Here is a 15,677-nt window from a genome sequence, read left to right as displayed (position 1 = left end):
TTTACTGTTTTCAGCATCACGGGATAGCTTTATATCCCTTTCCGTAAAATACTGTGTGTATTTAACCTCTAGAGCCTTCGTCTGCATTACAATAGATATTGGTACAAATTGAGTGTGTTCCTTCTTCCACCACATAAAGTTCTAGGCAATGGCACTACCTTTTTTACCACTTATGCACCACAGAAACATGTCAGGGAGATTGGACCAAACTCAGCTCACCGTGGTTTGTTTCTGAGGAATGTACATGGTGAAAAAGGCATACACTATGAGGTAGAAGACATGCATCAGTATATCTGAACCAGTCATTAGTTATTGCGCTGGGAACCTAAATGGCTGTCACTGTCAGTAGGATAGTTTAAGGAGACACATTCTAAATTATTTTGAATTTGGTCAGTAATGGAGAACTGCATGAACCATCAAAAGAAAGTTCCAGGGATAGGCAGACACAATTTATAGATTTCAACAGTGGTCTCAGCTCCACTGAAACACTCTGGAATAAATTGTTTTAAAATGGAACAAGGTAATTGAAATAGTTTTAAATCATATTCTCACTTGCTAAATTCCACCTAGTCTGAAATCCTGATTTAAGACTGTATAATCTGCATACTACTTTGTTATCCTGCCATCTATCCAAGGAGCTCAGGAAAAACACGGTTGTCCCCACCCCATTTTATTCTCGCAATGACTTTGTGAGGTGAGTTTAGGCAAAAAGCTGCCCAAGGAGGGGCTGTGTCGGGGGGGGGGGTAGAAGCCCTGGTTTCCCCAGTCCTACTCTGACACCGTAACCTCACTATATCACACCCGCTGTCAATAGTAACTGTCATTATGGTTCTTTTTTTTTAAGCAAGTTTGTCTGATCAGCAAGGAAAGGTCTACATGTGGAAGCAAACATATATCTGGAGATAAATCCCCTGAACATCACTGTGCACAGCCGAGCGTCATCGTCACCCAGTAATTTTAATTCCAAAAATAATCTTAATAAGATTGTCAATGTATTTATTCCAGTTTATTTCTTTCAGTGTCAGATCAGCAAAGAAGAGAGAAGCTCAAGAAGGAAATAGAAAAGTGTGAGAAGGAAATGAGCACCTCCAAAAATGTGTCCCGATCCAGTTCTAGGGAGAGTAGACGACCACTGTCAGCCGCATACAAAAAGGTAGGTGTAACAGGAATTTGAAAATTTCACTGTGCCTGCTTGTTTCCAGGTTGTTACCAAAAAGGAGATTATGATGGATCCTGTTGTGGTGCCAGGGTAACCATTGGTGGAGGTGGAATTTTCCAAAGTCCTTCTTGACCAAACAGCTGAAAGGCTGGGAAGTGGGAACCAGCGTAACACCGATGGCTGTGCTGAGGAGGAGAAAGTGAGCAAAATGTCTACTTTGACTCTTCTGTCAATGGAAGTAGCATTGGCAGAATGGGCAAAAATTACAGTTTTCTCCACTTTGCCCCGTTCAGTGCAGAGATTTCCGTTTTATGGATTCTCATCCATGTAGGTCTCCAAACCTCTAGTGTTACCTTTTAGGGATTTGCATATGGCTTCTGGGATAAGTGGGAGGAAGTAACATTTTACTTCAAGAACCTTGCACTGGTGGTAGATAGTATCTATCCCTATCTGAACGATCTATAATCTCTCAGAAAACTTTCCTTATGAATATATGCATTTTTGTTTCAAAACTGCCATTTGTGAGGAAAGCCAAATCTTAACATTTATGGTATTACATCTTGTCATTTTTCATGAATGCTGAAGGATTAAGCAGTTTTCATTTCCTTGTATCATACAGTACATTCACTAACAGAAATATTCCGTTAGCGAGTGCCCAATTAGTGCCATTTGATGTTGTCAGAAAAATAATCTCATTTTCCAAATAGCTTTCCCCTTCCCCTGTTTCTCCTTAGACTTGTTGTACACTTGGCCTGTCTGAGCACTGACTGACTATGTGAGGAGAAAGGGTTGGGTATTAACATGGTAGCCCCACCCCTCCCTCCACACAATAATCAAGTTGTCTGCCCAGGAGGGAGTGCACAAACAGACCTTCCTCTGTATGTCTGCTCCATGTAGACAACTCTTTAATCACGTGGAGGCAGGGGCAGGCCAGCCCTCTCATGCCTGCTTTCACGCCCCACATGGTCATTCAGTGTGTAGACAGCTTGTCTGTACAAGGCTCTTGTCTCTGCCCTGTGTAGTTCAGTCTATACAGCAGAATCCCAATCCAACAATACATGTTTACAGCTCAGAAATGGGAGTGTGCCCTGGTCACAATAGTCAGCTGCACGATCAATAATCGATTTTGATGTAGAGCAGGCTGCATTCAGTGGCATCCTCTGCTATCATGGTTTCCAATAAACGGTACCCTGGACCCTGTGCATGTAGTGGCACTGATTCTGAAGGAAACATGCATATAGGTATCCCCTTTGCGCAAGTGATTCCTCAAGTAATTAGGGATGCATGTGCAGAACCCAGTTCTGTACAAGTAAGACCTTAGCTGGGTAAAGGTACATGAATGTACATGGCAGATGAAAAAATAAAAAAGGAAAGAGCATGAAGTGGAAGAAGTTGAAAGGAGAAGATGCAAACAATCTATGTTGGTAAAGAAACCAATAAAGAGCCAGTTTGGGGTAGTGGTTAAGAGCAGCGGACTCTAAACTGGAGAACTGGGCTTGATTTCCCACTCCTCCACATGCAGCTGCTGGGTGACCTTAGGTCAGTTACAGTTTTTTCAGAGTTGTTCTCTCAAGAGTAGTTCTCTTAGAGTGCTTTCAACCCCACCTGCCTCACAGGGTGTCTGTTACCTGGAGAGGAAGAGAAAGGAAATTGTAGGCCGCTCTGAGACTCTGAGTGAAGTGCGGGGTATAAATCCAATCTCCTCCTCCTCTTCTTCTCCTCCTCCTCCTTTTCCTCCTCCTTCTAAATAATAACTAGAGCACAATCCAGGCAGTGTTAAGCACATTAATAAAAGGAAAAGATTTACAGTACAATCCTAAACAGAGTTACACCTTCCTAAAACCATTGAGTTCAGTGGACTAAGATGGGTATAACTCTACTTAGAATTGCACTGTTAAATTAATGTTTGACTCCTGCATTCTGACCAAGTTAAAATTAGTTAGCTTTGGCTGGATAGTGTCCTTCATGAAGAAGACAATATTAATGAAAAACATGTTATTGTGCTCATTGATGAGCCTTGTATGAACTTTAATTTGTGTACAATTTAGAATACCATAGCAAACCTCATTGGCTGGCACGGTTAGGATTATGATAGGTAGCAGAAAAAGCCTTCCTTAGTTGAACATCAGGAAGAATAATATTCTTTTCATAGCAATGAGAGAGAATTGACAGGATTCATTTTGGGTTAAAAATACACACAGGGGTATATTTTGTATCCAGCTGCTGTATTATAGTGGTCATTAGCTGGTAGATTCTTGCATGACTACTTTGTAGCTGACAGGGTGAGTGATGACATTATTAGATTGCTGCATAATAACCGTGCTTTGAATCGTTGTGCGATTGGTGGTGGTTCTGGATATATGATATGCGGGATTATTTTTTGTTTTGCTTTGAAGAAAAAGGGAGGGGATTGTCAAATTAAAGGTATATTCTACACACTGTAATTTTCTTTCACCAAGGTTGTTGTCACATCTTTTTTAGGCCTTAGATGACATTTCTCCACGACTCTCACTAACAGGCTATCAGGAGGACTATGTTAATTAATGAGATTTGTGATATACTGGGTTATAATGAGAACTTTGTGAGGACTAGAAAATTAATAACCTTCCCCCCCCCCCAACTGAGGTAGAGTAAAACAGTAAATGGCATTTCCAAGCGTCTTGAGGCAAAACTATGTGTTTATACTGAACAGTTGACCTTTCACCAAAGACTCCATCCTGGTGTGGAGTTCTCCGCCACTGTCCCCCATTATGTGCTTACCAGGGTCTCAACAGCACCATGCTGTACATTTCTTCATCACCTATGGCATAGTGAAGGCGCTCATGTGGCAGTTCACTGATGGCCACTGCCAGCTTCCACTGCTGTGCCGCAGGAATATGGGTGGGGGGATCTGGTGCTTTGGCTGGAGTGCATTAGGAGGTGACAGCCAAGGCACAGGGACTGCTGCTGGCATGGTGCAGGTGCCCTGGCTTGGGCCAGTCATTCTTCTGAAGCCCTGCCAGACGTTGCTCTCCACACTCAGCAGCTGTGTACCCACATGGCGCTCAAGTAGACACCCTGATGCCTCCTGTGTGGATTCCACAGCAAAGAGAGTGACTTGAGCTGCTGCAGCTGTACCTGTTCCTAGTGTGAGGCCAGCAGAATAAGAGCTGCTTCCCAGTCATGCAACCCAGCAACTAATGCATTGTGTGGAGCTTCTTGTTCATTGTAAGGAGCTTCTGTTTCTCTGTTTTATTGCCAAGTCCCATTCATTCCACTGGTGTTTTAGTTTCAAATAAGTATGCTTAGGATCACGGTCATTGGACAACTGCTGTGGAGTATTGGCTACAATGTTGGACCTCAGTTCCAGTGGTCACTCAGCCATAAAGGACACAGGACAATTTCAAACCGGTCGCTCTCTTTCTCAGCCTGCCCTACATTGCAGCACTGATGTAAGGATCAAATGGAGGATGGAAGAATTATCTGCGCTGCCCTAAGCTCATTAAGATAAAAGCACAATTGCTCATAGGCATGTTTTTTGGAAGGCTGCGTTCTCATTGTTTGTTCTTCATTTTCTTCTCTGCTAAGCTATAAAGATCTTGCTCATGTGGCTTTCATCTGTCTTAAACCTATTAATTACTGCCTAGATGGGAACATTTGACTCCTAAAGTTTCATGGCGATTGTAGAGAGCTGGCACAAAACAAAAAACTAGAGTATTAGTTTTCCTAGGATGTGATTAGGCCACATGTCTCTGAAACTGTTTTAGTCAGTAAGTCTCCCAGTGTTGAGAAAGCAGCTCCTCAGGCCTACTCACACATGAAGCTGCCGTATACTGAATCAGACCCTTGGTCCATCGAAGTCAGTATTGTCTACTCAGACTGGCGGCAGCTCTCCAGGGTCTCAGGCTGAGGTCGTTCACATCCTGGAGAGGAGACAACTGAGAGATGATTTGATGACCATCTTCAAGTACTTAAAGGGCTGTCAACTAGAGGATGGTGTGGAGTTGTTTTCTGTTGCCCCAGAAGGTCAGACCAGAACCAATGGGTTGAAATTAAATAAAGAGAGTTTTTGGCTAAACATTAGGAAGAACTTCCTGACAGTTAGAGTGGTTCCTCAGTGGACCAGGCTTCCTTGGGAAGTGGTGGGCTCTCCTTCTCTGGAGGTTTTCAAACAGAGGCTAGAGGGCCATCTGACAGCAATGCTGATTCTGTGAACTTAGGCAGATCATGAGAGGGAGGGCAGGAAGGGTTGCATCTGTGCTTAGTTCTTGTGGCCCTTTTTTAAATGCCCAGGGAAATGCTGATTGCCACGTTGGAGTCAGGAAGCAATCCTGGAGGTTTTTTGTCATCTTCTGGGCATGGAACAGTGGTCACTGCGGGTGTGGAGGGGGAGGTATTTATGAATTTCCTGCATTGTGCAGGGGGTTGGACTAGATGACCCTGGAGGTCCCTTCCAGCTCTATGATTCTGTGATCACTTACAACCTGATCCTTATTGTAGATGCCAGGGATTGAGCCTGGTACCTTCTGCATGCCAAGCAGGTGCTCTACCACTGAGCCACAGTCCCACCCCATTCTTCACAAAGGGTCTGGCTACTTAAGTTGTTCTGCTGTATGGATGTCTTCCACAATGTCCCCCCCCCTTTACCCATAGCTGCTTCATGAAACTGTAATCTCAAGCTGAAGATGATGGAAAGAGGAAGGGGTAAGGTATCTCTTTCTCTTCAGTCTATTTTTTCCCCATATCAAAATTCCACCTGTCCTTTGCCAGTCTTCGTCTTGCAGGAGGAAAAAGGAACAAATCTGTGTCACGTACAGTTTGACTCACAGAGAGAGCAGCGTGGCTTGCCTCCAAGCACTCAGTCTTGGGCTTGGCCTGGGGGTAGGGATGAGTGCAGTGCTATGAGGCCTTGAAGGAAGAGTCCAAAGCTCAGTAGTGCATGTGTTTTCATTCAAAGGATGCCAGAGCAGTGCAGGTAGGAAAGATGCTCACCCGAGATCTTGAAGAGCTGCTCCAAGGCTGAATAATACTAGGCTAGTTGGATCAGTGGGCTGACTCAGTGTAAAGCAGCTTCATGTGTTCATAGTTATCTGTTCCAGGGGCTTCAAAAACAGGGGGTCCTGCCTTGGGGCGGGGCACTGGATTAGATGACTCCAGTTTTTCCAAATCTGAGATTCTGCATTATTCCCCAGCTCGTCCCAAGGTTCATTGCTGGAGAGTTGTTTTGAAAAATGTGTGTGATGCAGAGATGAGCCCCTTCAGTCTCTGTGAATCAGCACAAAGGACAGAAGACAGTGCACTCGATACTTCTCTAATGAGATCAAGACACATTTAAGAGGGGAGTCAGGGAGTCAGGCCAAGGGGTGGGCAGGTGCTTGGAGACAGACAAGATACCCACTGACAAGCAGATGGGCTGGAGAAAGACAGAATGGATGCAAACAGGCTGGCAGCCAGGAGGTTCACTAGGAGGCCTCTTATGTCAAATTGGTTTATAATAGGGTACCTAACCTTTTTGAGCCTGAGGGCACCTTTGGGATTTGGGGGGGAATCTTAAAAAAATTGTTTGCAAAATATATACCATGCCTTTCTGCCCTCATCAGGGTCACCAATGTAGCTAACAGATTAAAAACATACACATTAAAGGGACATCTTAAAAACCCCATTAATGCCAACTAAAATCAAATCATTGAAACAATTATACATACATAAAAATGAAAATTAAAACACAGGGAAGGAAGGAGGAAACAGCGGACAAAATAAAAATGTCTTCATGTGGAAGATGGCAACAGAAGAGGACAGGCGAGTCTCTCTGGGAAGAGAGTTCCAGAATTTGGGTGCCACAACTGAGAAGACCCTCTCCAGGATTTCCACATGTCTAATCTCAGAAGACAGAGGCACCCAAAGCAGGACCTGTCGTGGTCAGGTAGCTTCATAAGAGAGTAGGTGTTCCTTCAGCTATGCTGGTCCCAAGCCATATTGGGCTTTAATGGTCAATGCCAGCAGCTTAAATTGTGCATGGAAACAGATTGGAAGCCCGTGGGGCCAGGACTAGAGTGATATGACCCACTCCGGTTAACATCCCGCCTGCAGCATTCTGCACTAATTGAAGCTTCTGAACATTTTTCAAGGGCAGCCTTATTGTAGAGTGCATTTTCTTGATATTGTCTTTGTTTCTTCTCCCCCCCCCCAAAAAAAAGGTGCTGGAACACTGCATGAGGAAGACAAGCCCTTCTCAAAACCAGGGCAGGAAGTGCTTGACTTGCTAGTGCTCCAGCCAGGTGGCGGGTGGGGGGGGGGAGATGCTGGGACAGGAAGTAAAGTGCCCTGGTCTTTGGGCATGGCACTAACCGAGCAAATGTGGTTTTTATCCCATAGATGTTAAAGTCAGAATTGTGGCTACAATTGTGGGTTTCCCCCCGTTTCTGGATTTACTGCTATATTTTAAATTATTCCATCTATTCATCACTTAATGATAAAAAGTATAGGGGTTTGCCTGTGTATGCCCAAATACTGGTTTTTAAATCATTTATCTATTTGTTATTCCCTAGACCACACATCTAACCATAAAGGATAATGGAAAGATAATGATCTTAAGCATATATATTAAACTATCATGTCACTGAGGAAGAGGAGGAATGATTAGGGAGCACTGCGTTTATGTTGCCAGAAAGAATAAGCAGTTTTGGCATGTCTGTTTATCATGCGTAACTGTGAGATCTGAATTGTGCTTTCGTTTATTTTGTATTATAATAGTTTAAAAAATTAAATATCTTTTTAAAGAAGTCTACACTTAGATGTGGGTAGGATGCAGTTATTTACTGAGTGGCATTTATCTTCTTTATAAGACTGCTAGCAATTTCTTGGCTGTTGCGGTCAGGAAGTAGATGATAACAAATCTTAATAACTGAACAACAGAAAGAAAGGTGGAAAAATAAGCACAATTTATAAATCTGTACTATCTAAATTCCTTGTATTATTATGAGCCACCAGTGATGAATGAATAGGCTTTTCAGGGCTGGTTGATTGCATCCTTTTGTATTTAGTCTTTTATTCACAGATAAATACCTTTTCCTAAATAGCTCTGACAAAAATCATACAAATTAGCCCATCTCAGCATCGACTTATCCACTTGACTGCTTTTTTAAATATATTCATTGGCATGATTTCCTTCTGCGTAGCAATGAGCCTCATATCTCCTTGTTCCCTCATCTTCCATGGTGCTTTGAGTTTCTGTGTATTACGATCGTTATTATTGAGTATTGCAGTGATGTCTGAAATCCAGCTTTGCATGCTGTACACATAAGGCTAAGGATCCCTGTGCTGTCCATTCAATATCTCTGCATCGACATACAGTAGCAAGTGCTTTTTCTGACAGTTTCTCTAGTGTTAATCAGCAAATGCAGTATCATTTTTATTGAGAAAATCACTTTGATTGAGAGGTCTCTGGGAAGCTTGCCCCCTGCTGTTTGTCCCTGCATCTGATATTCAGAAGTGGTATATCTCTAAACATGGATGTTCCATTTAGCCACCCTGGCTAATAGTTATTGGTTGTTATTCACCATACATTACAGAATGTTTTGCTGTAACTGGGATAGCCAAACAGTATTACAGCATCCTACATTTCTTGCAGAACAGGATTATTTAATTTAGTTATTTGTTGCATTCCCATACCCAGGGGTCTTGTTGTAGAAAAAGAGCTGCCAGAGCTCATTAGCATAACTCATTAGCATAACTTATTTGCATATGCCACGCCCCCTGACATCACCGGAAGTGACAGAAGGCCACACCCCCTGACATCACCGGAAGTGTGTCAGAAGGCCCGGCTACTTACCCTCCTGCTTCATCCTCATTCCCAAACGGAATGAGGATCGAAGCAGAGGGCGGGGTAAAGAAGGGGGCGGGGCTTCACCACGTGACCGCCCCGCCCCCTAGAGGTTCTCTTCCGGAGCTCCGTACCTGAGAGCTCCTCCGTTATTTGTTGCATTCCCATACCACCCTATTGTATTTTTAAAATTTTATTAGATTTGTATCCTGCCCTCCCCGCGTACCAGGCTCAGGGTGGGTTCCATCATAGATAATATACAACAGTTAAAAACAATTAAAATACATCAAATAAAATACAACTACTGATTCCCATATTTCTAACCAGGGCCTCAACAGATAAGGTCTATTACGATTTGGGGATACGAATGATGACACAGATCTGATCCACCGGAGGGGAGGCCTGATAGAGTGTGGATGCCCACTGCCTCAAGCTAAAAGCCTGGTGGAAGAGCTCTGTCTTGCAGGCTCAGTGGAACTGTAAAAGGTCCCACAGGGCCCTGATCTCATATGGGAGCTCATTCCACCAGGTAGGGGCCAGGGCTGAAAAAGCCCTGGCCCTAGTTGAGACAAGATGGATGTCCCTGGGACCAGGGACCACAAGAAGATGCTGATTTGTTGATTGTAAAGTTCTCCGGGGCTCATGGGAGAAGCAGTGTTGAAGATATGCAGACCCCTGGCTGTATAGGGCTTTGAAGGTAAGCACCAGCACCTTGAAACAGATCTGGTACTCAATAGGCAACCAGTGCAGTTCGCGCAGTTTCTTCCATGGTAATCAAGGTGGCACACATAGAGATCCCAGGAGATCTGCAGGAGTCAAACTTGCTGAACTTCAGTCAAGGTTATGGTATCCTGTTTCTTCAGACAGCATCCTGGGACATAATACACAATGGTTTAGAGCTGAAGTACCCACTCCACAGCTCACGGAGAACCACATTCTCAATTACCATCAGCCGAAAGAGCCAACAGAGCACCTCAGGGAGGCTCATAGCTTACCGATGCCTCATGCAGTGGCTTGTTTCAAAGTGGGAACCAACCACCCTCCAGAAGCCTCACCAGGCAAGGCCCTTGCCCACTTTCCTGCAACCTGGAACAAGTGCCATATTGGGGAATGGTGCTCAGAAGAGCCACAGGTGGCATGTCAAAGAGCCACAGGTGGCACCTGAGTCACCGAGTGAGTATCATGGTTTGGTTTAGAGAAATCTTGCTGCTTTCATTACACAGAATCTATGACAGGCTGGAAAAAAGACAGCTAATTTTCAGCAACATAAAGAGCACAGTCAATTACAAATGTAAATTGCAGTTACTTCAAATAGATATTTAGTGGTATCACAAAATGTTTAGACACATCAAGTTCACATAATTTATCTCTCCCCCCCCCCCAAAAAAAAAAAAAATCCCTAGGAATCCTAATCTATAAAATCCTCACATGTGTCAGTGAGTAAATAAGGACCTCTGGATCCATCACCAGCACAACAGATGGTAGATGTGATCAACCATGACAAGGTTAGTGAATATTTAGGAGTGATGGGGGGAAAGGGGTAGATCACTTTCCTGAAATTTACATTCCACATAAGAGCTTACCTTCTGGGTTGTGAACTTGTGTTGCCAGACCTCTGTGAGAAATAAATGAAAAGGCCCATTCGTATTTGGTGCTGTTTTCTGATAAAACCCTAATAACAAACCTTTCATCAATCTTTCTGGTAAATGATCCAAGAGAAGTTGAATAATTGTTTGATTTGGGATTTTAAAATATGTATAAAAATAGCGAGCCACAAGTGCGCCATTGTTTTACAGCATGACAAACGATGTTACACTTTGAGTTAGCCTCAAATCAGTCTTTTAACTTCTTTTTTTGTAATGCAGACATTCAAAAAGCAACCTAATTACATTGACAAAACGACAGCTGTGCCCTTTGCCTGTTGCAATTCATCAGGTTAAGCAAGTGTTACAAAGTTCTTCTGTTCGATAAAACATATCCTATTTGTGCAGATTGCAATTTTTTTTGTTAAGACTGTATCAGGAGGCTGAGCAAAGAGTCAAAGCTAGGAAGTTCTGTGGTTTGTTTTGTACTGTCAGGGTTATTCAATAGCTCTTCCCCAGCTTGTGGGGATCTGTGTGAAAGATAAACACATTTTTGTTGAAGGTTAGCTGTTGAGTTGAGTATCTTTCATCTCGTTTCATACCTCGATATGGATTAGGAGCCATAGAAAGATTCCCCAAGGAACAAAATGTGTGCCTTGTTTCCAGTTTAGGATTTTCTGTAAATCTTAAATGACTTTCTCCATTTCAAAGTCAGTCAAAGTCCTCAAAAGTGCTGACTTCCCAGTTTTGTGTTGCCGGCAACTCTCCTAGTGCCTTCCCATTGTGGGACAATCTGTTTTTCAGGTGGCTGTGTGGAAATCAGCCATCTCAAGGTCAACAGACTGCCAGGCAAACAGATAACCAGACAGAAAAGACTGTATCCACCCTTGCCCCCAACACACACACACACACACACACACACACACACACTGTCTCTGAAGTCTTTAATACTCATACAAAAGTGCAATCCTAAGAAGAATTACACACTTTCAAGTTGGAAGGGTATAACTCTTCTTAGGATTACACTGTATTCGCCATCATAGCTAAACAGAATCTCTGTTTTTGGCACCAGTATAATTCTGGATGCTGAGATGCATCAGAAAGGGTAGGCTTTGGGGCATCTACTGGACTAGATGGGCCATTCATCTGATACACCAGGGATCTTCTTATGTTCACACCATAACGTTTTGCCTTAAAGCCTTGCATACAAGTAGGCAGCTCAGAATGGGATAGATTTTTCTTTGAGTGATGGATAATTTGAGCTGATTTTGTTATGAGAAACTCATCTCTCTTTCATTCTTGAATATTGGGAGTGGTAGCAGGATTGTTATCTCTGGTGGGTGGAATTCATTGGTTTTTTTTAGAGGATGGTGTAAGATATATTCAGGTGGGCAGCCATGTTGGTCTGAAGCAGCAGAACAAAGTTTGAGTCCAGTCGGGCACCTTTAAGACCAACAAAGTTTAATTCTGGTTATAAGCTTTAGTATGCATGCACATTTCTTCAAATAGTAAGATAGTAAGTGAAGATATATGTTAGAAACACTCCAGACATTCTTTCATGTGTAATGGTGAGGAGAAGGCACAAGTTGTTATCAGTTAAGACAACAATCCTGAGATGATATTTCCTGAATGTGAATTGTTGCAATATTCCTTGATTGTAGGCCTGAAGTGATGAGGGTCCTGTCATTTGTCTCCCTATCAGACTTCTACAGTTGGACATAAGAACATAAGAGACGCCAATGTTGGATCAGGCCAAAGGCCCATCCAGTCCAACACTCTGTGTCACACAGTGACCAGAAATACCAGGTGCCATCAGGAGAGAACAAGGGTTTCTCTTTAAAAAGCACATCTTTTCTGAACCCATTAAGTTCTGAGCCCTCACTGCATTTAGATGTCACAATAAACTGTGGTTTGTTTAAATCAAGGGTTGCCAACCTTTTTTTTAAAAAAAAAATGAGAACTACTTCTGAGCAGTGTTCCCTCTAAGCTGAGTTAGTGTAAGCTAGCTCACAGTTTTTTAGCCTCCGGCTCACACATTTTTGTCTTAGCTCAGGAAGGATGGCTCCAGAGCAAACTAATTTATGCAGTAGCCAAATCACTCACTCACAACTTTAATGTTGGTAGCTCACAAAGTAGAATTTTTGCTCACAAGACTCCACAGCTTAGAGGGAGTGTTGCTTCTGAGTAATGAAATATATCCTGAGCTACCCCTCATGGAATTTTATCAGGTTTTGTTCTATCCTAGAAACAGAACAGGGATTATTAGGAAGAACACCTTGAGTAAAGCTATTTGCTAAGCAGCACAGAGAAAATCGCATGAAATAAAGGCTTTTTTTAAAAAAAAAAGCTAAAGTAGATATATTTCCCCTGGGTTTCCTAGGGCCTGCAAGAGCTACTCTGCAGCAGCCAGTGAGCCATCAGGAACTTGTTGGATACCCCCAGTTTAAATTGTGATTTGTGTAACAAATTCTGGTTAACAGACTATATTTAAGGAAGATTTCCTGGTTTGTGCATAAATTATCTGCTCCTTGCCTCTATCCTATGCCTCTGTCCGTTTTGGCCCTGGCTGCGACCTGGTGGAACTCTCTGCCAAATGACATCCATGCCCTGTGGGACTTAATGTAGCTCCACAGGGCCTGTAAGGCAGAGATGTTCCACTAGGCCTTTGGTTGAGGTCAGTGACAGTTTCCACCTTGCCTGGCACCCCCATTTCTCTTCCACACGAGTCATCGGCACAATTTGGAGGTTTTTTAGCGCCATCTAGAAATTTTAAATTAGTGTATTATTTATTGTTTTAATTGCTTTATTAAACTATGTATATTTTTATTGTTGTTCACGACCCTAAGCCTTGTCTATACAGGGGAGGGTGGTCTAAAAGTCTAATTTATAAATAAATAATGGGTGCCTGAGGTGGCTCACTGTCACGTGTATGAACTAGGTAACTTGCCTAGAAAGTTCTCTGTTGCTCTGTTCAGCTCTGGAGTGCTGCAAGGGGAAAGGATGGGTTTCTGGTTTCCTCCTTGCACCATTTTCGTCAGTGGAAATGTCAGCAGGTTCAGGAAGACCCAGTTTGCCCCCTTTCTCTTGCACCTTAGGAAGGACACATGGAGCCAGAGAAAGGGCAGACAGCCCCCTAGCCTGTTCCCTCTGGCGGAAATGGTGTGGAAGGGAAACCAGAAGCCCCTCCTCCCCCCTCACAATGCCCTGGAGCTGAATGGAGCCCTTTCAAGGTAAGTTACCTAGTTCAAATGTATGACAGCGAGTCAGGTTTAGCACCCACATCCTTTACTTGTTTGGTTTGGTGGCACGGCAACTGCAAGTGGTGATGCTTCCTAACAAACTGTGGTATGTGAATTCAGTATCATAACAAACATCAGGGCTTTTTTGTCGAAAAAGCCCAGCAGGAACTCATTAGCATGATAGGCCACACCCAACAGCAGAAACTCATTAGCATATTATGCAAAACCCCTGACAGCACAGCTTATTAGCATATTAGGGCACACCCCATACATTCCCTTGGCTTGCCCGGGTGTCCCGCTGCTGCGGGGAGCCCAGGCAACCCCCCCCCCTTGAAGGAAAGGCAGTTTAAACTGCCTTCCCTTGGCTTGTCCAGGCACCCCGCGGCTGCAGGCGGGCAAGCCGGCCCTTGGACAGGCCAGGGAAGGCACGGAGATGCCTCCCCAATCCTTCCAGGGGGCCCCCTGACCCACCCGCCTCGGAGTCACGGGGGGGGAGGGGTCGCTCTCCAGGCCTTCCCTCTGTAGCCATGCATGCAGAGGTTTTGGCTGTAGTGGACATGACCAATTCTGAAGCCAGACGGAACTCCATTCCTGTGCGTTCCTGCCCAAAAATAGCCCTGATAATAATCAATACAAATTGTAGCTAACAAACTTCCTACCAATCATAGTTTGAAATTGTCTGTATTCAGATGTTACAGCTAATGGGTGATTTGATCGTATCATGATTTATTGTGATGTCTGAATGTGTTGCTTCATTATTTCAGCCATCAACCAAGCTTTTCTTTTTTTACTCCCATGGAGATTATTGGGTTTTTAAAATTATGGTTCTAATTCCTAGTTTTAGCAATCTAGAGATGTGACATTTTCCAATTGTATTTTTGGGCTTGTGTTTTTTTTAAAAAAAAAACCCTGATTTTCATATGACTGATTTTCCCTCTAATTTTTCTTACCAATTATCTGTTCTTTTTCAGCTGTGCATTGCTTTCCTATCAATGTTTATTAAGAAGTAAGTTTAAATGAATGGGGACTTACAATTAAAGGTCTAAACTACGTAAGGGAGAAGTGCTTAAGCCGCCTTCTAGCCACGGTTTTTCCCTGCACACCCCCTGCCAATAAGGCTGTTACCCATCAGCTGCATTTATTTCTGAGATTGAAGCCAAGCTGTTGGGGTGGGTGGAATCAATAATAGCAGGCATTCACCAGGAAGAATTGGTGGGCCAGGAAAAGGTCATACGCCTCTCACCTACAAGCTCTTTTCCTGCAGGTTGGGAGTTGGGACCCTTGAGCTTCTTTTCTGACATCTAATTCCATCCTCGATGTATATTGGGCTACAGATTTAATATTTTCAACTAGGTGCTATTTTTACATTTTATTACTGTGCTCGTACTTTGTTGGGATGCTTGCAATTAAAAAAACCCACAGTCTCCAAAACTGTGACAGATCAGAGAAAAATGTGACCCTCGTTTCAGCTCTGACCAAGCAGTCTTAAGAGACAGTGAAAATGATCGAGGGCTTTCAAAGGCATTTGAAAGTAGATAACTTTTCAGATGAAACCAAGCTAGAAGTTCTAGTACAGTACAAAACTGCCAGAGCTGCATTTTGATGGCATGCCTTTCAGGCTACCTGTGTTTTATCTCATTAAATGAAAGACTCTGAAGACCAGAGAAAGCAGAAGGGAACAGAGTAGGAGAAAGAGGACAAAGAGGACATTCCTCGTCACTAGTGCAGTCTCTTGGACTGGTTTTTATTTTATTATTATTATTTATCTCACCTTTTTCCAGTGGCTCAAGGCAGCATACAATACATATTTGAAAACGTTAGGTAACGGTAAAACCACAATTCCACCTTTCAACCTAATAAAAGGCCTCTATTTAAGGAAACACCTGGCCAGAGGC

General features: G+C 43.3%; 1 protein-coding gene across 1 annotated transcript in view; it reads left to right on the top strand.

Moving 5' to 3' along the window:
• Positions 1 to 15,677, top strand: part of SPATA7 (spermatogenesis associated 7) — an 86,447-nt gene that overhangs the window by 49,725 nt on the left and 21,045 nt on the right. The window contains exon 5 of the mRNA XM_015426567.1: positions 1,020 to 1,153. Within this exon, the coding sequence (XP_015282053.1) occupies positions 1,020 to 1,153 (134 nt within the window). The remainder of the gene's footprint in view (positions 1 to 1,019; positions 1,154 to 15,677) is intronic.

Source organism: Gekko japonicus, unplaced genomic scaffold (assembly GCF_001447785.1).
Source record: "Gekko japonicus isolate JY-2015 unplaced genomic scaffold, Gekko_japonicus_V1.1 scaffold198, whole genome shotgun sequence".
NCBI lineage: Eukaryota > Metazoa > Chordata > Lepidosauria > Squamata > Gekkonidae > Gekko > Gekko japonicus.
This window is presented reverse-complemented; position numbering and strand designations above follow the sequence as displayed.